The sequence below is a fragment of the Equus caballus genome, chromosome 2 (genome assembly GCF_041296265.1).
Source record: "Equus caballus isolate H_3958 breed thoroughbred chromosome 2, TB-T2T, whole genome shotgun sequence".
NCBI classification, from domain to species: domain Eukaryota; kingdom Metazoa; phylum Chordata; class Mammalia; order Perissodactyla; family Equidae; genus Equus; species Equus caballus.
The window spans coordinates 14850684-14873032 of record NC_091685.1 but is presented as its reverse complement, the minus strand read 5'-3'; the positions used below and the strand labels follow the sequence as shown (position 1 = coordinate 14873032).

Here is a 22349-nt window from a genome sequence, read left to right as displayed (position 1 = left end):
GAGCAGGCCTGGGCTTCAGAGAAGGAATCATACTCACTCCTCTACTACTGAAGTGGAGAAGATGAGTATGACCTGAAGACATGAAGCCAACCATCCCATGATTCTGAGCCAACCAGATAAAAGTACTGAAGACCAGCGCTTCTCAAACTTTTACGTGTATTCAAATCATTTGGGGATTTAGGTAAAGTGCAGATTCCGTTTCAGTAGGTCTGGGACGGGGCCGAAGAGTCTGCATTTCTAACAGGCTCCCAGGTAATGCTTTTACTGCTGGTCTACAGAACACGCTTTGAGTAGCAAAGGACTAAAGGTAGCTGTGGAGGCCGCCCGCGATGGAGGGAACACGTCCAGTCCCAGGGAGAATGTGTTCATCGTGCATGTTACAGAACCTATTAAAGTGGAAAGAGCCACCATTTTGTCATGGTTGTGAGGCAGACAGTCGTTTCCCGGCTGATTACACCTCCAGTAAGTAGCATGACACGGCTGTTAAGCGCTTGGGTTCTGAAGCTTGACCTCCTGAGCTTTACCTCTTAGTAGGTATGTGATCTTGGGCAAATGGTTAACTTCTCTGCATCTCAGTTTCCTCATCTCTATAAGGGAAATAATAAGACTATTTTGAGGATTAGCTGAGTCAATAAAGTGCTTAACACACGGCAGCAGGGTGAGTGCTCAGAAATGTTGCTGTTCTCGTTCATCAGACGTCCTTCTACAAGAGTTAACGGAGACACACACAGAGGCTTAGTCTCCTTTTGGTACGTGGTCAAAAATGTCACCCCCATCTCCCTCCACCAAAAGGCCTGTATCCTCTCTTTCAAATTCCTCCTACCCTGCCCACTCCCACTCCCCCTCCCCTGGCCCCTGGCCCCAGTGTGGTCTGGATGGGCCCCACAGGGGCAGGGACAGGGACAGGACGTGGGGCTGTATCTGACAGGAACCTGAGGGGCTGGCCCGGGAGGGGATTGGGGCCCGGCTTCCTGAAGGGAGGATGGGCTAAGGCAGGCACACAGTGCCGGAGAAGATGCCCTTCTGGGCCCTCTTGATGGTTACCTCCTGCCTCCTCCTGGCCCCCCAAAATCTGGCACAAGTCACCAGCCCAGGTGAGGTGTGTGGAGGGTGGAGATCACCTATGCTCAGGGAGAGGGAGCCCTGGGAGGGGTGCAAGGTAGAAGGTTCCCACTGGTCCCCTCCTCTTTCCCCTAAACATGCCTGGGAAGACCCAGAGCCCACTCCCCAGCTGTTCCTCAGATGCCTCCTCGCTGGCCTCGGACTCAAAGCCCCTGAAATGTTTCTCTCGAACATTTGAGGACCTCACTTGCTCCTGGGTTGAGGAAGAGGCAACGCCCACTGGAACATACCAGCTGCTGTATGCCTACTCAGGGTATGTGCTGGGCTGTGCCCCACTCCCCTGTACCTGCCCTGTCCTGACCTCAGCTGACCCCTGCTCCAGTAGCTTCCCTGCCATTGGCCCCTATCAGAGGACAACTGCAAGCACATGCCCTAAGTAGCCACCTAATGAACAGATGTGCTTTGGATGGATGTAGCCATCCTAAGCCCCTACACAACCCCTATTCCCACCCATCCCAGGCACTGAGAAGAAAAATGGTACTAATGGAAACAGAAGTTGGTCTTGGGCCCAGGCCTGGGTCCTCATGGCTGGGCATTTGGTAACGCAGGAAGAATGGACTTCCCCTATGCCCACAGGGAGAAGCCCCGTGCCTGCCCCCTGACTTCCCAGAGTGTGCTCCCCTTTGGAACCCGATATGAGTGCAAGTTTCCAGCCCAGGATGAAGTTCGCCTCTTCTTTCCACTGCACCTCTGGGTGAAGAATGTGTTTCTGAACAAGACTCTGACCCAGCAGGTGCTCTTTGTGGACAGTGTAGGTAAGGACCATCCTCCTGTCACCCTACTCCTCTATCTGCTGCTCCCAGGCCAGCTCCTAGAATGGTCTGTGCAATTTCAGGACAACTTGGATGCCCTTCATTACCAGACCTCCAGAGGCACCTCAAGACCCCCTTGTCATTTCTGCCCACCTTAGCATCCAGAGCTAGACTTCATTTCACCCCAGAGACACCCTGGTCCTCCCATCAATAACCTATTCACTTACTCACTCATTCAACAGCTACAGAATACATGCTATGTGCCAGGCACTGTGCTAGGTGACAAGAGTACAGAGATAAAAAGAGATCCCTGCTCTTGAGGAGCACTAAGTCTAACAAACCTGCAATGAGGTCACTGTTCTGAGAAAAGGAGAACAGGATAAGGAGCCTTCCAGCCCTGCCCTGTCCTGCCCTCCAAGTGAGCCATGGCCTGTGATGGTTCAGCACTCAGGGGCTACCCTCAACCCAGCTTCCAACACCCTTCTCTAGCGGACCATGGGCTGACCTGTAGACTGTGGCACTCAAGAGAGTTCTGATGTGCCCTGTCTTGCCCTCAGGCGAGCCAGCTCCCCCCAGTATCATCAAGGCCATGGGCGGGAGCCAGCCAGGGGAACTTCAGATCAGCTGGAAGGCCCCCGCTCCTGAAATCAGTGACTTTCTGAGGTACGAACTCCGCTATGGCCCCAAGGATCCCAGGAACTCCACTGGTCCCACAGTCATGCAGCTGCTGCCCACAGATACCTGCTGCCCAGCTCTGCGGAGGACAAATCCAGCCCCAGCTCTGGACCCGCCACCATGTGCTCAGCCCATGATGCCCCCACAGGATGGACCAGAGCAGACCTCCCCAACTAGAGAAGTATCCTGGCCTTCTTCTGCTCCACCTCCTATCTCCTAACCCCAATTTTGCCCCAAGAAATGACAGGCCATACTTTGGGGATTCCAGACTGGGTTAGCCCTTGGGGAGTTAGTATAAGCTCTGATTAGCCCTCAGGAGCCATGTCTATTTAGAGATCTCCAATTTTGGGTCATTCACACCGAAAAAGTTGAGAGCTTCAGGCCTCCAGGTTAATGGGAATTTCCCTAAAAGCCCTGAACACCACCTGAAACCCACCAACCTGGCCCCCCATCTGTGTGCATATCCATCCAGAGGAACTGAGCGTTTCTCCATAGGCATGCTGTGGGGCTTCAAATAGAAGAGATGGAGGCTGTCTTGGCTGAGAGGCTGACCCAGATTTTGAGGTTGGGATTCTTCTTCCAAGGCTCCATCTCTGATAGTGATGGGTGGAAGCTGCCTCATCTCCGGGCTCCAGCCTGGTAACTCCTACTGGCTCCAGCTGCGTAGCCAACCTGATGGGGTTTCCCTCCTTGGCTCCTGGGGATCCTGGTCCCTCCCTGTGACTGTGGACTTGCCTGGAGATGCAGGTGAGTCAACAAATGAATGGGAAGATGGGGAGGAGACATAAAAGATCTCTGGGGAGGCCTGGGCTGGATATGGAAGCTCTGGGAACCATGGTCCTTCCTGATGACCTCAAACTTACCACTGGACAGAATGAACTATGTTCAGGGAGAGAACAAAGAATAGCAGTAAATATTCTAAGTTATGTGTGTAAAGACTATCTGGATGTCCCATAAAGTAGGAGCATATGGGCCCTGATGGGACTTCCTTCTCTGACCTCAGTGGAAATCGGACTACAATGCTTTACCTTGGACTTGAAGAATGTTACCTGTCAGTGGCAACAACAAGACAATGCTAGCTCCCAAGGCTTCTTCTACCACAGCAGAGCACGGTGCTGCCCCAGAGACAGGTGAGAGCTGAACCGATGATTGCGCTTGATGTCATAGGAGAAGGGCACAACGCTGCAAAAAGAAGGGAGAGATTGTTCTTGGTCCTTTTCATTCCCATCCCTTGTCCCCAAACCAAATGGTGTCCATGCTGTCATCCTCCAGCGGGTATTTCATCTTCTCACCCTCTCTCCATTCCCACTGGAAATGCCTTGGTTTAGTTCAGCTTTAATCATCTCACATGGACCACTGCAACGGCCTACATTCTCATTCACCTCCAATTTATCCCCCATGCTGCTGACAGAGTGACCTTTGTTAAATTCAAACTTTGCATGGCTTTTCCCCACTCAAATATGTACTGCAACTTTCCACCTTCTATCAAATCCAATTAAAACTTCACCTGGCCTTCAAGAATTTCCACCAAACACCTCATTGATCTGTCACTCCCTCCAAGTCCAATCTATAACCAAGGCTTGTTGATTTTACCTATTAAATATCTCTGGAATCTGTCTACTTTTGCTCATCACTGCCATTATTGTACTATAAGCAATCATCATCTCTCACTTGGGCTACTGAGAAGACATTAACTGATCGCCTCTTGAATCCTCCAAATTGTTCTCCACACGGGAACTGAAGTGATCTTTTAACAGTGCAAAAATAAACATAACACTCCCTTGGGGCCAGCCCGGTGGCACAGCAGTTAACTTTGGGAGCTTCACTTTGGCGGCCCGGGGTTCACGGGTTCAGATCCCAGGCGCAGACCTACACACCACTCATCAAGCCATGGTATGGTGGTGTCCCACATACAAAATAGAGGAAGACTGGCACAGACGTTACATCAGGGACAATCTTCCTCACCAAAAAAATAAAAATATCTCTTCCTGCTTAAAAATCTTCAATAGCTTCCCACTGATCTTACGATAGAGAAAAGAACTCTATCATGGCCTTATAAAGTTCTAAAAGACTCAGCCCCTACTACGCCTTCAGCTCATCTTACACTATGCTGACTTTTGCTTTCTATGCCCCAGTATTGGCCTTCTTTGGTTCCCTCCTGTCTACCATATTCCCTCCTGCATCTGGGTCTTTGCACATGCTGTTTACCAAGCCCTCCTGTCTATACTTAACTTCTGCTTATCCTTCAGATCTCAACTCAAATGTCACCTCCTCAGGGAACCCTCCCCTGACCTTCCTCATTAGGTCCAATAGCACTGTTACATATCCTTGTTGTACCATGCACCTCTCCTTAAGTACTTCTCATAGTTACAATTTTACATTTATACTTTATGTGGTTATTTGACTGATAATAGAATTCTCTCTCAGAACTCCAGTTGAGAAAGGCTGATCTTGACCACACATGATCCATGAGGGCAAAGTCAGTGTCTATTTTTACTCACCAAAGTCTTCTCACCTCTACCACAGTGCCTGGAACATAGTAAACATCAGTAAAAAATTGTTGAATGAGCGACTAATGAAAAAAACCACTATTAACAGTTTTAATGTATTCTTCCAATTATTCTATGCATTTACATATGTCTATAGACAATATTTAATTTTCAATATAAATTGGATCACATTATAGATATGTTTTGTTAACCTACTTTTTTACTTAAAAATATGTCTTGGAGATCATTACAAAAAGATGTAATTCATTCCTTTTAATAACTGCACAGATTTCCATAATATGGAGGTGCTGTGAATGGATTAAAGGGTGGCAAAACTGAAGTCATCATTTCCTCTACCAAAACCTGCTCCTCCTCTTATTGTTGTCCATCCTACCATCAACTCAGTTTTCCAGGCCGGAAACACGGAGATCACCCTGGACTTCCACCATTTCTACACCCTCCAGGTCCAATCAGAAACAGTCTTATTATTTCTAGCTCTTCAGTATCCCTCGAATCCATCTATTTCCCTCTACCTCATTGCTGCCACAAGCCTATTTTCAGATCCTCATCACTTTGCACGTGGAAACCACAACAGTATCCTAATGGATTTCTCTGCTTCTAGTCCACCCTCGCAAATTCTTTCCTACAAACTGCAGTTAAAGTGATCTTCCTAAAGAATAAAGCTAATTAGGACAATTCCCTGATTAAAATCCTTCAATGTCTCCATAATTACTATAAGATTAAGTTCAAGTTCCTTAGAAAGGCCACAAGGCCAGCCATGACCTTGGTCTGCCATCTCACATTTACCACTCATCACCAGGCCCTCTATGCTAAAAGCATTCTGCACCATTTAGAATTTCCCCCGAAGCACCATAGCTCTTATCTGTGCACAAGCATGTGCCTGGGATCCCTGTTTATCCCCTTTGTCTGTCCTATTTATAGTCCAAGACTCAGTGCAAGCACTGCCTTGTCCAGGAAGTATTCTCTGACCCTCCCAGCCTGGGTCAGATGATCTTCCTTGAGGATCTGTGCACATCATAGAAAAATACCATTTGTTTGTTTTTCTGCCTCTTCCACTGAAATGAGAGCTCCTTGGGGATTATTCCTCTACATATTCACTGGGACAAGCACGGTGTCTGGCACACAGTATCAATTATTTGTTGAATAAATGACTAAACATATGAATACATAAAGTGATAAATGATTTTAGTAATAGCTAGCCATTTAGGGGTTACAATCAGGAAGGAGACATGATTCATTTGTTCAATAAACAATCATTGGGGCCAGCCGAGTGGTGCAGAGGTTAAGTACGCACGTTCCGCTTCGGCGGCCCGGGGTTTGCCGCTTCAGATCCCAGGTGCAGACATGGCACCGCCTGGCAAGCCATGCTGTGGTAGGCGTCCCACATATAAAGTAGAGGAAGATGGGCACAGATGTTAGCTCAGGGCCAGTCTTCCTCAACAAAAAGAGGAGGACTGGCAGCAGTTAGCTCAGGGCTAATCTTCCTCAGGTAAAAAAAAAAAAAAACAATTATTGAGGGTAACTACGTGTCAGGCACTGGGGATAGAGTGACAAAACAGAAAAGTTTCCAGCATTGTTGGGGCTTACTTTTTAGTCTGGGGAAAGAAAGGGGTGACAAACAAATACAGAAATTACGGAACAAGGTTACATGATAAAGATTAAGTAAGAGGACGAGGGGGTGCTAATTTAGACTAGTGGTCAGAGAAAGCCTCACTAAGGAGGTGACAGGTGAGCTGAGACCTAAGTAACAAGAAGCAATGAGTCACGTGAAGATCCAGAGTCAGAGCAATCTAGGGCAAGGTGAAGCGCAAAAAGAGTGCATTTGGCATCTTTGTAGCACAGAAAAAAGGCTCGTGTGGATGAAGGGTGGTCAACTGGTGTGAGAATTGTAGGAGATGAGAACGGGAAGGTAGAGAGGAACTGAATCATATAGAGTCCTGTAGGCCCTGGTATGGAGTTTGGATTTTATTCCAAGTGGGATGGGGAGCCGTTGAAGGGTTTTAAGCAGAAGAGTGACATGGTATGATTTATATTTTTAAAAGCTATATTTCTCTGTGAAATTATGAAGAAGTAAAAGTAGAAGCAGGATCACCAGTGAGAAGTTTGCCTTAATCCAGGCAAGAGATAATGGGGGTTTGATCTAATGTGGCAGTGATAAAGACCAAAATAAATGCACAGATCTGTGACAGATGCCGGACATTATCAGATCCACGTTTTGGAAGCAAATTCTGGTAGCCATGTGGAGAAGAAACGGAAGGGAGTGGCAAAAATGGAGGCAGAAAAGCCAGTGAGGGGGCTGTTGTAATAATCTAACAGTAAAATAACACGTAGAGGTGATGAAAGGGGCTGGTGTTTGAGAAGAGATGAAAAGCATAAGGACGTTTCCCTCCAGAAAGATGAAGGCTCTTTAATCTTTGAAACAATCCTGTGAAGTAGCTATTATTAACCCATTTTACAAATGAGGAAACTGGGGCAGAGATGTATCAAGTATTTTGCCCAAAGTTATACACCAACGAGCCCAGACCCGACCTCTATAGCCCATGTGGTATTCACGTATTATCTACCTCCTTCCTTAAGAGAAAGAGGCTGGGCACCAAAGCAAACTTCAGAAGACAAAACACGATGGCCTGACAACAGAGAAAGCCCTGGAGGCCCATCCAAGAGAGGAGTTAGATTATAATCTGTGGAGGCCATGGCCCCCGTGAGATGGGGAGTACCAGGACTGGTCTCTGAGGCAGGCCTGATTCAATGACTCTGTGGGGCTGATTTTTAGGGAGCCCATCTGGGAGAAGTGTGAAGAGGAGGAGAAAGATCGAGGATTAAAGCCCTCCCAGTTCGCCCGCTGCCGCTTCAAGTCACGAAATGACAGTGTTATCCACACCCTTGTGGAGGTGACCACAGCCCAGGGTGCTGTTCACAGCTACCTGGGCTCCCCTTTCTGGATCCACCAGGCTGGTAAGAACTTTCTTCCCTTTTCTTCCTACATAGTTCCCACCCCTCCTGCACCTGACCCCATGTCCCACTTCTGACCCATGGCCCTGGGGGCATGATGTCTCATGCACAGAAGGGCTTAGGCCAGTCCTTGCTGACGTCCCTGTAGTGCTCATCCCCACTCCAAACTTTCACTGGAGGGAGGTCTCCAGCGGGCAGCTGGAACTGGAGTGGCAGCACCCGTCATCCTGGGGAGCCCAAGAGACTTGCTATCAGCTCCGATACACAGGAGAAAGCCATCAGGACTGGAAGGTACGGTCAAGGAACAAATGCTCACAAAAGTCACTGCACAGCGTATTCCTGAGTTTCACCATGTCTGTGATCAGGAGCGAAGGTGTCTGTGTATCCGTGCCTGGGGCTATACATCTATAATTATCTGATTCAACTGCTCTCTTCATCTCTCTTTGGCCTCTCACACTGCTGACTACTCCCATTTAAAATTTTCTCTTCCCTTTGCCTTTGGGATCTCCATCTCTCCTGATACTCATACCACCTCTCTGACTGAACCTTCTCATTCTCCTTTCCTGGTTCCTCCTTTTCCACCCTTCTTTAATGTGTTGTGCTCCCTACAGTCCCTTCCTAGGCTCTTTTCTCCTCTAGATAAATATATATGCTCTCCCTAGGTAAATGCTCCAATTCCGTGGTTTTAACAACTATTCATTAACAATCCCAAACTTACCATTCCAATCTGGATATGGAAAGGAACTTCTACACCATAGGCAAATTACTTAAACTTTTGAAGTCTCAGTTTCCTTATTGGTAAGATGGGAATAAAGCTATCTATCTTCTAGACTTGTAGTAAAAATTAAATATATAAATATCTAGCACATTGCCTGACAGTATGAGCATACAGAAGGGGCTCAATATACATTAATTAGTTTCTTTCTCTACTTTTATTCTCATTTGCCACATGTATATACAACTTCTTACTAACAGCTCTCCCTAAAAGCCCCCAGGGGCATTTCAGACTCAATATATCCAAAACTGAATTTATCTTCCTCCCCAAACTTATTTTACTTTTTTATCGAAGTACAAGTTACATAAAGTACACAAATCTTAAATATACAACTGACTAATTTGTACATGTGTATACACCCATGGAGCCATTACCTAGATCAACATATAGGTTATTTCTAGTGCCCCAGAAGCTCCTCATGCCCCCTACAGTTACACTCCTCCCTCCAAGGTAACCACTATTCTAACATTGCCATTGATAAGTTTTGACTGTTGTTGAACTTAATAAAATGGAACCATACAGTCTTTCTTTCTCAAACTTACTTCTCTGTTTCCTGTCTCTGGCAATGGCACCACCACTTACCCAATTACCCAAGCCTGGAACCATCTTTCACTCTTCTTCCTTTTCCCTTGTCCCTTCCCCCATTAATCCAACAAGTAAGTTGAGTTTATTGTACTAACGTCCTCATATCCTTACTACCACCGCCTCAGCCTCATCTTTGACCATCCAGCCTGCCCATCCACGCTCTCAGCACACTGAACTACTCTGTAACTCCCAACCAAGCAACTCATGCCACATTACATGCTTCTTCGTGCTCCCATGATGCTTTACTTACATTATTTACAACACTAATTACCTGTTGTAATTATTTACTTGTTGGGATGTCTTCCTCATTAGACATGTGAGAGACCACGTTGCATTTCTCTTTTTCCCCAGGGCCTAGCCTAATGCTTGGCATATCCCAAGCAGTCCATAAATGTTTGCTAAATGATTAATAAAGTCTCCCTGCTTGTACACATGATGGTCGTCCCCCCTGCTTGGATTCTGTCCTTGCACTCCCCGCAACTAGCACAATTCTGGCATCTTCTGCTAAATGCGTGTTCTTTGTGAACGGTCCACGCGGGCCTGAGTATCTAAGTGTGTCTGCGTTCCCACTGCCGAACCTGGAGTTCAGGTGAGCACTTCTGCCAGGATGTCCGTGTGTCCTGATCAGTGTGTGCGCACCAGGATCTCTGTCGGAGTGTATCCTATGTATCTGTTGTATACATGGGTCAGGATTAGTAGCTCTCCGTGCAGATGAGGTCTGTGTGTCAGAGCGTGGGGGCGGGCGGACGCCGTTCTCTCAGACAGGGTGTGTCTTGGGCAGGGAGAGGCCACCAAGGGGAGAGGCTCTCCGTCGGGATGTTCTATCTTGCAAATTTCCGCCGGGATGTGTGTTTTCTGAAAGTAAGGCTCTTTAAGGGATATCCGTGGGGATTCGAAGCGGTAGGATTTTGGTCAAACAGACGCCGGGCTCTCGAGGCCTCGACGCCGGTCCGCCGGCCCCGGAAGCCTGACCACACGCTCGCTTCTCCTCCGCGCAGGTGCTGGAGCCGCCTCTCGGGGCCCAGGGAGGGACCTTGGAGCTGCGCCCGCGCTCTCGCTACCGTTTACAGCTGCGCGCCAGGCTCCACGGCCCCACCTTCCAAGGTCCATGGAGCGCCTGGTCCGACCCAGTGAGAGTGGAAACCGCCTCCGAGACCGGTGAGGGCCCGGCGGGGCGAAGGCGGCACGCGGCTGCGCGAGTGGACAGGCGCCGGATCAGAGAGGGGCGGGGCTCCGGCCGCACCGGTCTGCGGCTGCGCAAACGGCAGTGGCGCCCCAGGGCGCGAGGGCCGGAGCCAGGGCGGGGTCTGGTGGACCTGGGGCGGGGCTCCGGCCAGGGGATGCCGAGGTCTGAATGTTTTTGTCCCACAGCCTGGATCTCCTTGGTGACGGCTCTGCTTCTGGTGCTGGCCCTCAGCGCCCTCCTGGGCCTGCTGCTGCTGAGGTGGCAGTTTCCTGCTCACTACAGGTACCGCCCAAGCCAGGCGGGAGACGGGGCCGCGATCGGGCGGGGCCGGAGGCCTCTAAACAAGCATCCCGGGGTCACTCAATGACACCCGCCCTCCGGACAACCGCATGTCCACACCTGTGGCTTCAGCCGCTTCCCGCACGTCTCCCCTGGGAGTCGCACCGCCTCCTTAACTCTAACATGCCCACCATACTGGACACCTCAAACAGCCCCGCCTCCTGGCTCTTCATCTCAGTAAAGGCTACTGTCCACCCATCACCCAAACCAAACACTTAGGCGCCTCCCTCCTGCTTCTCCAGTCTGGTCTGGTCTGGTCATCCCACCTCCTAAACCTCGTTCAAACAAGGGCCCCTTTTCTCTAGCCCTACAGACACTACCTGACGCGCTGAAACAGAGCCTCTTCTCCCTCCAATCCAGCCTCCCACAGCCACCAGAATTATCCTTCTAAGATGCGCACATGGACTTGTCACTCCCCTCCTTAAATCTCGTTATTAGCTCCCCAGGGTAGAATCCAGACTCTCCAATGACAAGCAGGACTCCGCAAAATCTGGCCCCTGCCAGTATTTCCACCCTCGCCCATCCTGTGCATCAGTCTTGCCAGACCGTTGGTGATTTCCTCCACCAATCAGCCTGCTTTATTTCTCAGTGCCTTTGCACATAATGTCCCCTCTGCCAGGAATATCCTCCCTGGATGACTAATACCCATTTATCTTTAAATAACTTTCTTCATCAACTCCTAGGAAACCCTTCCTAACTCTCCCCTATTGGCTACTCTCTTTGTGCCCCAGAGTACAGACTTCTATCATAGCACCAGTAGCCTTTTACTGCATTTCTTTCTTTATATTCTTCCCTCTACCTTACTTGGTCATCTTTAGATCTTCAGTACAGTGCCTGCCAAATAGCATGCCCTTAAATAAATGTTATTAATGAATGACTTGTTTATGTGGGAAGACTAAGGCTGAGGAGAAATGTCATTGGAAGTCATAAACATAAAGGATAGAATCCTTACCACCTCAGTCCATCAACTGGTAACATCTCTTGATTCTGGAAGACTCAGCTCAGAAGGCACCTCCTCCAGGCAGCCTCTTTTGATGGCCCTAGGCCAGGTTAGATGCCCCTCTTCTGGGCTCCTATCTCTCCTTGAACATGTCTTTCTTCGAACTTTTAATCTACTCATATGTATGAGCAGATGAATGTAGCTTCTACGCAGGTACCCAGATCCAACAACAAAATTGGGGGAGAGGAGGGAGGTGGTGCTGCTGAAGCAGACATACACAGTTCCTTTTCCCCAATTTGCCAGATAAATCACTCCTTCTCCCATGGAAAGATATGAGTGAGGTCACGGAAGAGGCCTGAAATGTTGAGCTAAAGTCCCTCCATGTGGAAATATGAGCCTAAAGAATTGGAGGTTCCGCCAACGTACCTTAACCCATACTCTTCCCAGAGAGACTACCTTCCCCAGTAACTTAATATTAAGCCCCACTGATTTTCTTCATTCATGCATTCCACTAATTTCTTGAGCACCTACTATGGGCCAGACACTGTTTGACACCCTAGAGATACAGGAGCGAGCAACTAGACAAACTCTTTGCTCTCATGGAGCTTATATTCTAGTGGGGTGAGACAGACAAAAGCAAATATATATATATAATAATATAATAAATATACAATAAGTCAACTGCTATAAAGAAAAATAAAGCAGAGCAGGAGATAGAGGGTGCTGGGGAAGGGAGGTGGTATATTTTAGACAAGGTGGTCAGGGAAGGCCTCTGTCGGGATGGCATTTGAGCAGAGACCTCAATGAAGGGAGGGAACAAATTGAGCATTCCAGGCAGAGAGAACTGAGAGTCCAAAGGCCCTGAAGCAGGAATGTTTGAGGACATTTTTGGAACTTCCCCACAGCTGACTTCCCTCCCCTGCCTGAGGTTTCCTTTGCACCTATGCTCCTTTACCCTACTTTGTTGCCTTAACTACACTCTTACCAAACCTTACTCCCACACCTTCCTGCCTCCCACCACTGCCCCACCTGAGTCCCCTCCTCCTCCCTCCCAACTCACTCTCATGACTCAGTCTCTTTCTCTTCCTTCTCCCCAAGGAGCATGAGGCATGCCGTGTGGCCCTCACTTCCAGACCTGCACCGGGTCCTAGGCCAGTACCTTAGGGATACTGCAGCCCTGAGTCCGGTGAGTGCACCCCCTCCCCACCACCCACCATCAGCCCTGCCTGAAGCTGGACCCTTGCCCCACAACACAACTTTTCCAAGGCCCTTGCCCTCCAGTATACCATCCCTGGGCACTACCCCCAGCCAAACCCTCCTTCCTTCACAATCCAGGCCCTCCTCCCACAGGATCTGCTCTAATTTAGACTCCTGTTCCCTCATCTCTCCCAGCCCAAGGCTCCAGTCTCAGATGCCTATGAGGAACTGGAACCCAGCCTCCTTGAAGTTATACCTAAGTCCTCAGAGAAGGCTCCCTTGCCACTATGTTCCTCCCAGACCCAGATAGACTACCGAGGATTGCAGCCTTCTTGCCTGGGGACCATGTCCCTGTCTGTGTGCCCACCCATGACTGAGTCCGGGTCCTACTGCACCACTCACATCGCCAACCATTCCTACTTGCCACTAAGCTGTTGGCAGGTCCCTCGCTCCCAGTACCCTGGACAGATCCAAACCCTCTAGCCCTCTCTTCCCAACCTCCCTCCCACCCCACCCCACAACACAAACATCTCAGAGCTCACTTGCATCCCCCTCTGTCTGCCCTTGTGGTTGTGATTCACCACACTGATCTTTCAATACTGCTATGACATAAGTCCAGGATCCTCCAGGCAAGGCTCATTTGACTAAGCTCCTCTAACTTCCACCTTCTTCCTCTCCTTTTTAATGCCAAGCTCCTCAAGAGGTCTGCACTTCCCCACTTCCCATTTGCATTTCAGACTACTTCAATCTGTGCCCCTGCTACCACTTTGCTAATGAAACTACTCAGGCAAGTTTGCCTCAAACTTTCTAATTGCAAGATCCAATAGGATCTTGTTAATCCTCAATTTTTTTGATCTCTCTGTGGTATTTGTCATGTTGACTACTTATTTCTCCTTTAAATTCTCTCCTCTCTTAACTTTCATAACATCACCATCTCTCCTGGCTCTGCTCCTGCATCTCTGAGCATATTTACTAGAAGTTAAGAGCATAAATTCTGGAATCAGAGCTGGGTTCAAATCCTGTCTTTCCCACTGCTAGCTGTGCAACCTTGGGCAAAGAACTTAAAGTCTTTGAGTCTTAATTTTCTCATCTATAAATCAGGGATAATAACAGAACCCCATAGAGTTGTGAAGAGGAGTAAGTGAGATAATCTAAAGCACAGTGCCTAGGACATAGTAAGTGTTTGATATATCTAAACTATCATAATTACTCTTTCCTAATCTCTTATCCTGGCATCTCTTCCACTCCTTAATTTTTGCAGTCCCCCATGACTCCATTCTTAACCCAGTCTCCAATCTGTCCATTGTCATTGCCTTTCCTATATGTGACCGCTCCAAAGTTCTCATCTCCAGCCCAGACTTCTACTAAATCACTTGTGATGCTTTATGCAAGTAACTGTGTATACATCTGCCTCCCGCTACTAGGTTGTGAGCTCCTTGAGGGCAAGGGCTATGACTTAATGGTCTTTTCCCCCCAGCACCTAGAGTAGTGCTTAATGCATGGTAGTAGGCCTCCAATAAATGTTTTCTAAATGAAGGAAATCTTTCTGTACAATGCCACCTTAACCCCATGCCAACGTCCCTCATCCTTTAAGCCATTCATATGCAGTGGTAAATGTGCTTAGGTCATTTTGGTTACGGATTCCGCTGACCCATTCAAATTCTCAAACAAATGGTATTTTTTGCTGGCTCCAAACATACCCACTGTGTCCATCAGAGTCTTGGCAGAAATAGATGGCACACTCAAACTGGGTATCTTGGGAGAGTTTAATAAAGGGCATATTCATAAAGATAGGCAGGATTTAAGAAAACCATCAACAGTGCAGTACCCCAGGGCTAACAACAGCTGAGAGCTGGTACCATCCCAGAGCATCTAGAGGATAAGGAGAGAGAGTGATTACTAGATATGGAGAGAATAGCTGTAAGAGAGGGCTGCCTGGCAGGAGCTGTAGCTTCCAGTAGAGAGATACAGCCAACCTGTGGGGATATGCCAGGAAGGGAGCCGGGGGAATAAATAGCTCATGCTCACCCCCCACCCCGATCTCCTCTGTATTAGTTTGCTAGTGCTGCCTTAACGTACTACCACAAACTTGGTGGCCTAAACAACAGAAATTTATTGCCTCCAGTTCTGGAGGCCACAAGTTCAAGGTGTCAGCAAGGTTGGTTCCTTCTGAGAACTGTGAAGAAGAATCTGTACCATGCCTCTCCCCTGGCTTCTGGTGGTTTCCTGGCAATCTTTGGTTTTCCTTGGCTTGTAGAAGCATCACCTCCATCTTTGCCTTCATCTTCACATGGTGTTCTCCCTGTGTGTCTCTGTGTCCAAATTTCCCCATTTTATGAGGGCACTAGTCATATTGTATTAGGGCCCACCCAAATGACCTCATCTTAACTAATTACATCTGCAATGACCCTATTTCCCAGTAAGGTCACAAACTGAAGTACTGGGGCTTAGGACTTCAACATATGAATTTGGGGGGGGGAAACAATTTAACCCATAATATCCTCCCATTGGTGGAACCCAAACAGAAACTAGAGCCAAAGGGGATCCATTGATGCAGGCCACATGAATCAGCCTCACAGGGCACAGGGCAGGGTGGAAAAGGATGAAGAGTGGATCTGGATGGGACAAATGGATGACATCAAGTATACTCATTCTTCATAATTCTTTCCCTCCAGCCACGTTCAAGGCTCCAACTTTATTCCTGGGGACTCAAGACTAGGACTGAGACCCAAAGCACTGAACCTTTCACCTTTACACTCACTCAGCCATCTTGTCCTAAATTCCACAACTACTTCCTAAATTCTGCCCTCTCTTCTCCATTTCCACTGAGCTATCACTACAGCCTTCTAACTAATATCTCTGCCGCCAGTCCTTCTCCTGAAATCCAATCTGACGGTTGCCTCCAGATTGATCTTCCTATTCATCTCACTCCTTACCGCTAAATCTTTAGCTTGACTCTTCAGAACCTGATCTCTGTTTCTTCCACTACTTCCTTATGTGAGGATTGAAAAATGTTAACACGATGCCAGGCATATAGTAAATAATCAGTGTTTATTGAGCTATTTTTATTATTATCCTAATTAAGCTATTCCCTGAATATCACCTATATTTTATTCCTACCATGCCCTTTGCTTCACTAGATTCAAGTCCTTCAGGTGGGAGTTCCCCCTATCTAACCAGCTCCTCGGCCTCTAATTATCCATCTCTAAAGCCTTGTTCTCCTTCCCTCCAGCCTAAGAGGAAGTGATCTTTCTTTCCTAGACTGGAAAAGCTCCCTATGTTTTCGATCCCATTTCTTCCTGGCACCTTCTTCTATCAGCTGGCCCTTGCCTGGTCTCTTCCATCTCCCCTGGCTCTTTTGCCTTCACCTTCAAGCATGCATAGGCTGCTTGGTGCTGGTTCCCTCAAACTCCCATGCACTGCCCCTTTCTCATTCCAAAATTTCTCAGAAAAGTAGCCCCTGCTTGCTGCCTCCATGTTCTCCCCACCCTTCTTTCTGCAACCCCTTCCAAATGGAATCTGAGCACCCACTCTCCTGATCCCACTGTCTCCAAGGTCACTGATGATTTGTTTCTTGAAGGCTAAATCCAACCTTTTCTGTCATCATTCTGCTTGACCACTTTGCGTCATATTAGAATTCCTCCCACTTCAAGGTCCATGTCAGAATAATCTCCATTGGCTTCTTTCATTCTTTTATTTTTAAATGTACGAATTCCCTGAGGTTGTACCCTTGTTTACCTGATCCTTCTTTTTCTCCGCAGTCATCCTTACCCCAGAAGCTGCAAATTGCTGGCCATGCTCTGCCCTCATATATGTTTTGTTTGGCCCTTCCCTACACAGACGCTTTCCCTTATTTTGCAATGCCCAGCAAATAAAATCCAAACACCTTACCTTATTAAGGCCCTGCCAGCCAGACTCAGACTACCTTTTCTCTGTTCTCTGAGGCTCAGGATTCCCTATTTCCAACCCCAGCACATCCAACTCCTTGTTTTTCAAGGTAATTGAAAATAGAGAACATGAATGCTTCAAAGTCAAAGATAATAACAATATTAAGTTTGGGCTAAGTGAAACCGAGATTTTTCTCTGTCATCATCAGGGTCGATCATAGGCTAGTGACCGAAAATGTAATTTTTCCAGGCTCTCCCTGGGACAGGATAGCATATGGTTAGGATGGCAGGCGTTAGTCAGATAGTTTGACTCTACTACTTATTATTATTGGCTGTGTGGCTTTGGGCAAATTTCTAACTTCGTTCTCACCTAGTTTCTTTTTCTGTAAAAACGGGACAGAGTGTCTGCCCTATGGGATTAAGGATTAAACTTAATAACGTATGTAAACTGTTTAAACACAGTAGTTAGCAGATGGCCAATAAATGACATCCAGTATTACTTTTATTATTGTTGCCTCTAAGCATATTCACACAATTCATTCAAGTCATTATTAGAGCACTGTTTTGAACAGGAGTCAGACCTGGATTCCTAACTAGTGTGACCTCGGGCAAATCCCTTCCCTGGGCCTCTGTTTCTTCATCTGTAAAATATGGGTATGTTGCTAACATGAGGAGGGTGCACCATGCAGATTAGACTAGCGGGTCTTTAAAATTCCTGACACCTCTAAAGCCCCACGGGGGTAAGCCACAGTGTCACTCATAGGGCAGGCCCATCTTAGCTTCCAGATAGGCAGGTCTGAATCCTGATCCTTTTTCTTTTCCATAAGGAATTCCTCCTGTCTTTCAGCCTCATTTCCCCTATTTGTAAAACAACAAACAAAACAACTTAAAAAAATAAACACAGGTGCTACTTCCTTCCTAGCAGTGTTCCTACAGGTACCAAGCAAACAGCAGATGCACTCCGGCCTCCTTTCTGCTCCCAAGCTTCTCAAATGCTGCCCCCCACCCCCGCGCCCTCCGCCCCACCCCTGTCCGCCTGCCGCCTGCCCGTTGCCTCTCCCTTCTCTGAGCAGTTCAAGTGCTTTATAGGTCACCCCACCAAGATCTGTCCTTCTGTATCTGAAAACGACTCACAAGGAGGCTTTAAGTGTGGAGGGTGGGTGAGGGGAAGCTGAAGAATGAATGGAGGCGACCCGGGAATGCCGAGGGAGCGCAGGCCCCGCCCCCAGGTCCGCCCCGCCCCGCCCCTCTCGCTTTCAGGTCCCGATTCTCTGGGACCAGCTTTACAACTTTCTCACCCTTCAAATCACGCTCCACGACTGGGCTCTCGTGAGATCTGTGACTTGCCCCGGAAGACCCGCCCCCTGTGCCGTAGAGGCCAATGGGCGAGGGCGACGGTTGCGACGGTTGCGTTTTGAAGGAGCCAATGAGCGCTCGGAGCGGAAAGTTTAAGACGCAGAGGCAGGCGCTGCCAGGGCCGGTCCGGGATTGGAACCTGCTCCGAGCTGACGGTGAGGGCGAGTGGGCCGAGGCGAGGTGGGGCGGCGGCCGGGCGTGCCGGACCCGGAGGGGCTGCGGCCGGGGTGGCCCTGACTGCGTGGCCGCCCGTCCCAGAGCACGGTCGCCTGTCCTTCTCCAGGGCTTGGCGGGCACCCGCTCCAAGGACCCCTCCCCTCCAGACGCCCCCATGGCTCAGTTCGTGTTCGAGAGTGACCTGCACTCGCTGCTGCAGCTGGACGCACCCATCCCCAATGCACCCCCTGCGCGCTGGCAGCGCAAAGCTAAGGAGGCCGCGGGGCCGGCCCCTTCACCCATGCGGGCTGCCAACAGATCCCACAGTGCCGGCAGGACCCCGGGCCGAACTCCTGGTCAGTGGGGTGCGGGGGACGCGGGGAGGGAACGGATGAGAGCAGCCTTCATGCCTCCTTCCCCCGGTAGCCTGGTCAGACTATCTGGCTTCCCTCTCTTGCCCCAGGCAAATCCAGCTCCAAGGTTCAGACCACCCCCAGCAAACCTGGCGGGGACCGCTATATCCCCCATCGCAGTGCTTCCCAGATGGAGGTGGCCAGCTTCCTCCTGAGCAAGGAGAACCAGCCTGAAAACAACCAGACGCCCACCAAGAAGGTATGTATCCCAGAGGGGTCTACCCCGACCCATTTGGGTAATGCCATCCTGCCTCACCACTACCATTATGTGCCAGGAACATCAGAAAGCCTGGGCTTTGAATCTGAACGGTTTTGATGTGGAGGAAGCCAAGATCCTTCGGCTCAGTGGAAAACCACAGAATGCCCCAGAGGGTAAGGCCTGAAGTTCTTGGTTCTTGGAGGTATTAGCCCATCCCCAGGCCTGAGGGGAGATGCCTGTCTGCTTCTCCCACCAATGACTGGGGGGAAGGGAGGTGCTTATCTGGCTTTCCAGGCTAGAGACAGGGGGAGGTGTCAATTCTCTCAGTGTGTAGACCCACTCGGTTGCCACAGGTTACCAGAACAGACTAAAAGTACTCTATAGCCAGAAGGCCACGCCTGGCTCCAGCCGCAAGACATGCCGTTACATTCCTTCCCTGCCAGACCGGATCTTGGATGCCCCTGAAATCCGGAATGACTATTGTAAGTGCAGCCTTCTCCTTGCCCGATGGATGGAGAAAGAGGGCCCGGGACCAGGCAAGCAAGGAAGCTCATGTTCTTCCCATTGCCTCTCTGGCAGACCTGAACCTTGTGGATTGGAGCTCCGGGAATGTACTGGCTGTGGCACTGGATAACAGTGTGTACCTGTGGAATGCTACCTCTGGTGACATCCTGCAGCTGTTGCAAATGGAGCAGCCTGGGGACTATGTATCTTCTGTGGCCTGGATCAAAGAAGGCAACTACCTGGCTGTGGGCACCAGCAATGCTGAGGTTCAGGTGAGACTAGTCCCTGTGCTGTAGCTCTGTCTCCCAAACCCGGGGGGCTTGCCCAGCAGGAGGATATTAATGACAAGTCGTGATCTCTGATCCTGGTGGTCTCTCTCTCTAGCTTTGGGATGTGCAACAGCAGAAACGGCTTCGAAACATGACCAGCCACTCTGCCCGAGTGGGCTCCCTATGTTGGAATAGCTATATCCTGTCCAGGTCAGTGGTTTTTGCTAGTCTGTGACAAAATCAGTCTATGATTTTTGCCCACTCTCTCCTGACTATATATGTCTGAACTGAAGCAGCTCTGTTCTGCTGATGTTGTTGAGGTCTGCCACAGAACCTGACTCCGTTTTTCTCTCCCCCAGTGGCTCTCGCTCTGGCCACATCCACCACCATGATGTTCGGGTAGCAGAACACCATGTGGCCACACTGAGTGGCCACAGCCAGGAGGTGTGTGGGCTGTGCTGGGCCCCAGATGGACGACATTTGGCCAGTGGTGGCAATGATAACTTGGTGAATGTGTGGCCTAGTGCTCCTGGAGAGAGTGGCTGGGTTCCCCTGCAGACATTCACCCAGCATCAAGGGGCTGTCAAGGTGAGAGTGGGGCTGGGTTGGGGCCTCTGCAGACCCTCACCCAAAATCTGGGGACTATGAAGGGGAGATGGGATGGTGGGATTGGACTGGGTTAATCTGTGACCCCTATAGCTCCTTGTCTAGCTCTAGTAGTGCCTGCTGACCCTACCTTTATCCCACCTAGGCTGTAGCTTGGTGTCCCTGGCAGTCCAATGTCCTGGCAACTGGAGGGGGTACCAGTGATCGACACATTCGGATCTGGAATGTCTGCTCTGGGGCCTGTCTGAGTGCTGTGGATGCCCATTCTCAGGTACTCTTTTACCCAGTCCAGCCTCTCACTCCCAGATGTGTTCTTACTCTATAGAGTCTTCCTGGGCAACCAGGTCTCCTCCCATAGCTTCACCAACTGTATACACTGATGATTTCCAAACTTCTAACTTGGCTCTCACTCATGAGCTCCAGACCCATATTTCCAACAGTGTGGCTTATCTCCAACTCCATGTCCTGTAAGTGGCACCACCTTAATATGTCCCAAATTAAACTTGTCACTTCCCCTTGCATCCCTGAAATGTGTCCCTTTCCCCCTTCTCTGACATTGTTGGAGAGGGACAGAACCTACTCAGAAATCTGAAAAACCTCCTAGAATCTTTCATCCTCCTCACCTAGTTACCAAGATATACCAGTTTTACCTCAGAGTATCGTTCACATATGTCCCCTCCCCTCAGCCTCATTCATCTTCCCAGTGGAGGCCCGCTGCACTGGTCTCTCAGCAATTTTTTCTTATCTCCTCCAATCTGTCCTCTATGCTGTGGTCTGTTACTGTCTTCCTAAACCCTGCAGTGGCTCGCCATCACCCACAGCATATAACTCTTCCATTAGAGCAATATTGAAGGTCCTTGCTGGTGGATCTCCCTGCAATCACTCCAGCTTCCACCTCTCAACATGCAGCCTTCATTCTACAGTTGGGCTCTGGAGCCAGAATTCAAATTCTGGCTCTCTCACCTACTAACTTAACTTGCATGTCATCTTAGGCAACCTGCTGAACTTCTTTCTGCTTGATTCATCTGTAAAGTGGATATGATTCTAACTCTCAAAAGGCTATGATCATTCAAATCTAAGTGCACAGCATCTGGCAGGGTGCCTAACAGTATAATGGCCTCAGTTCTGATTTGAGTAGCATTGGTTCTGTTGTGCCCACACCATCCCCTCTCTGCAGGTGTGCTCCATCCTCTGGTCTCCCCACTACAAGGAGCTCATCTCAGGCCATGGCTTTGCACAGAACCAGCTGGTTATTTGGAAGTACCCAACCATGGCCAAGGTGGCTGAACTCAAAGGTAGGTGCTAAGTGACAGAAGCCAGACACAAAAGGCCATATATTATATGACTGTTTATCTGAAATGTCCAGAAGAGGTAAATACAGAGAGAGAAAGCAGATTAATGGGTACCAAGGGCTGCGGGGAGAGGGTAATGAGGAGTGACTTTCTTTATGGAGTGATGAAAATGTTATGGAATTATTGTACAACTTTGGCAGTGTACTAAAAACCAATGAATTATATACTTGAAAGGGATGAATTTTATGGTATGTGAATTATTAATTATCTCAATAAAGCTGTTATAAAAATTTAAGAAAGGTAGGTGGCCCTCATAAATGGAGGTCTGTAGATGTGTCTGCATTCATATGTACTGCTCTTACTTTTTCCCTCCTCATGACCCAGGTCACACAGCTCGGGTCCTGAGTCTGACCATGAGCCCAGATGGGGCCACGGTGGCATCGGCAGCAGCGGATGAGACCCTGCGGCTATGGCGCTGCTTTGAGTTGGACCCGGCACGGCGGCGGGAGCGGGAGAAGGCCAGTGCAGCCAAGAGCAGCCTCATCCACCAAGGCATCCGCTGAGGACCAACTCAGCACCTCAGTTTTTTGTTTTTGTTTTTTATTTTTCTAATAAAGTCATGTCTCCCTCTCTG

The 22349-nt window shown here is 49.0% G+C and overlaps 2 protein-coding genes and 1 long non-coding RNA gene across 3 annotated transcripts in view; 2 read left to right on the top strand and 1 right to left on the bottom strand.

Annotated features, from left to right (window-relative positions):
• The window catches only part of LOC111771169 (uncharacterized), a 49891-nt gene extending 39515 nt beyond the window's left edge, over positions 1-10376 (bottom strand). The window contains exons 1-2 of the long non-coding RNA XR_011436399.1: positions 9643-10376; positions 3599-3731 (exon numbers count right to left, since the gene is read on the bottom strand). This is a non-coding gene — a long non-coding RNA (uncharacterized lncRNA). The remainder of the gene's footprint in view (positions 1-3598; positions 3732-9642) is intronic.
• Positions 958-17819, top strand: MPL (MPL proto-oncogene, thrombopoietin receptor). The gene is made up of 12 exons (XM_023631886.2): positions 958-1094; positions 1243-1375; positions 1699-1877; positions 2432-2730; positions 3134-3296; positions 3553-3679; positions 7833-8014; positions 8160-8302; positions 10370-10529; positions 10743-10839; positions 12935-13022; positions 13229-17819. Exons 1-12 carry the CDS (start codon positions 1016-1018, stop codon positions 13514-13516), a joined length of 1938 nt encoding a protein of 645 aa, XP_023487654.1. The 5' UTR covers positions 958-1015; the 3' UTR covers positions 13517-17819.
• On the top strand, positions 10627-22347 carry CDC20 (cell division cycle 20). Its single transcript, XM_023631834.2, has 13 exons — positions 10627-10839; positions 12935-13022; positions 18341-18431; positions 18560-18788; positions 18896-19044; positions 19121-19217; positions 19398-19526; positions 19624-19820; positions 19933-20027; positions 20177-20405; positions 20569-20694; positions 21601-21718; positions 22100-22347. Exons 4-13 carry the CDS (start codon positions 18608-18610, stop codon positions 22276-22278), a joined length of 1500 nt encoding a protein of 499 aa, XP_023487602.1. The 5' UTR covers positions 10627-10839; positions 12935-13022; positions 18341-18431; positions 18560-18607; the 3' UTR covers positions 22279-22347.
• Positions 22348-22349: the final 2 nt, after the last annotated feature.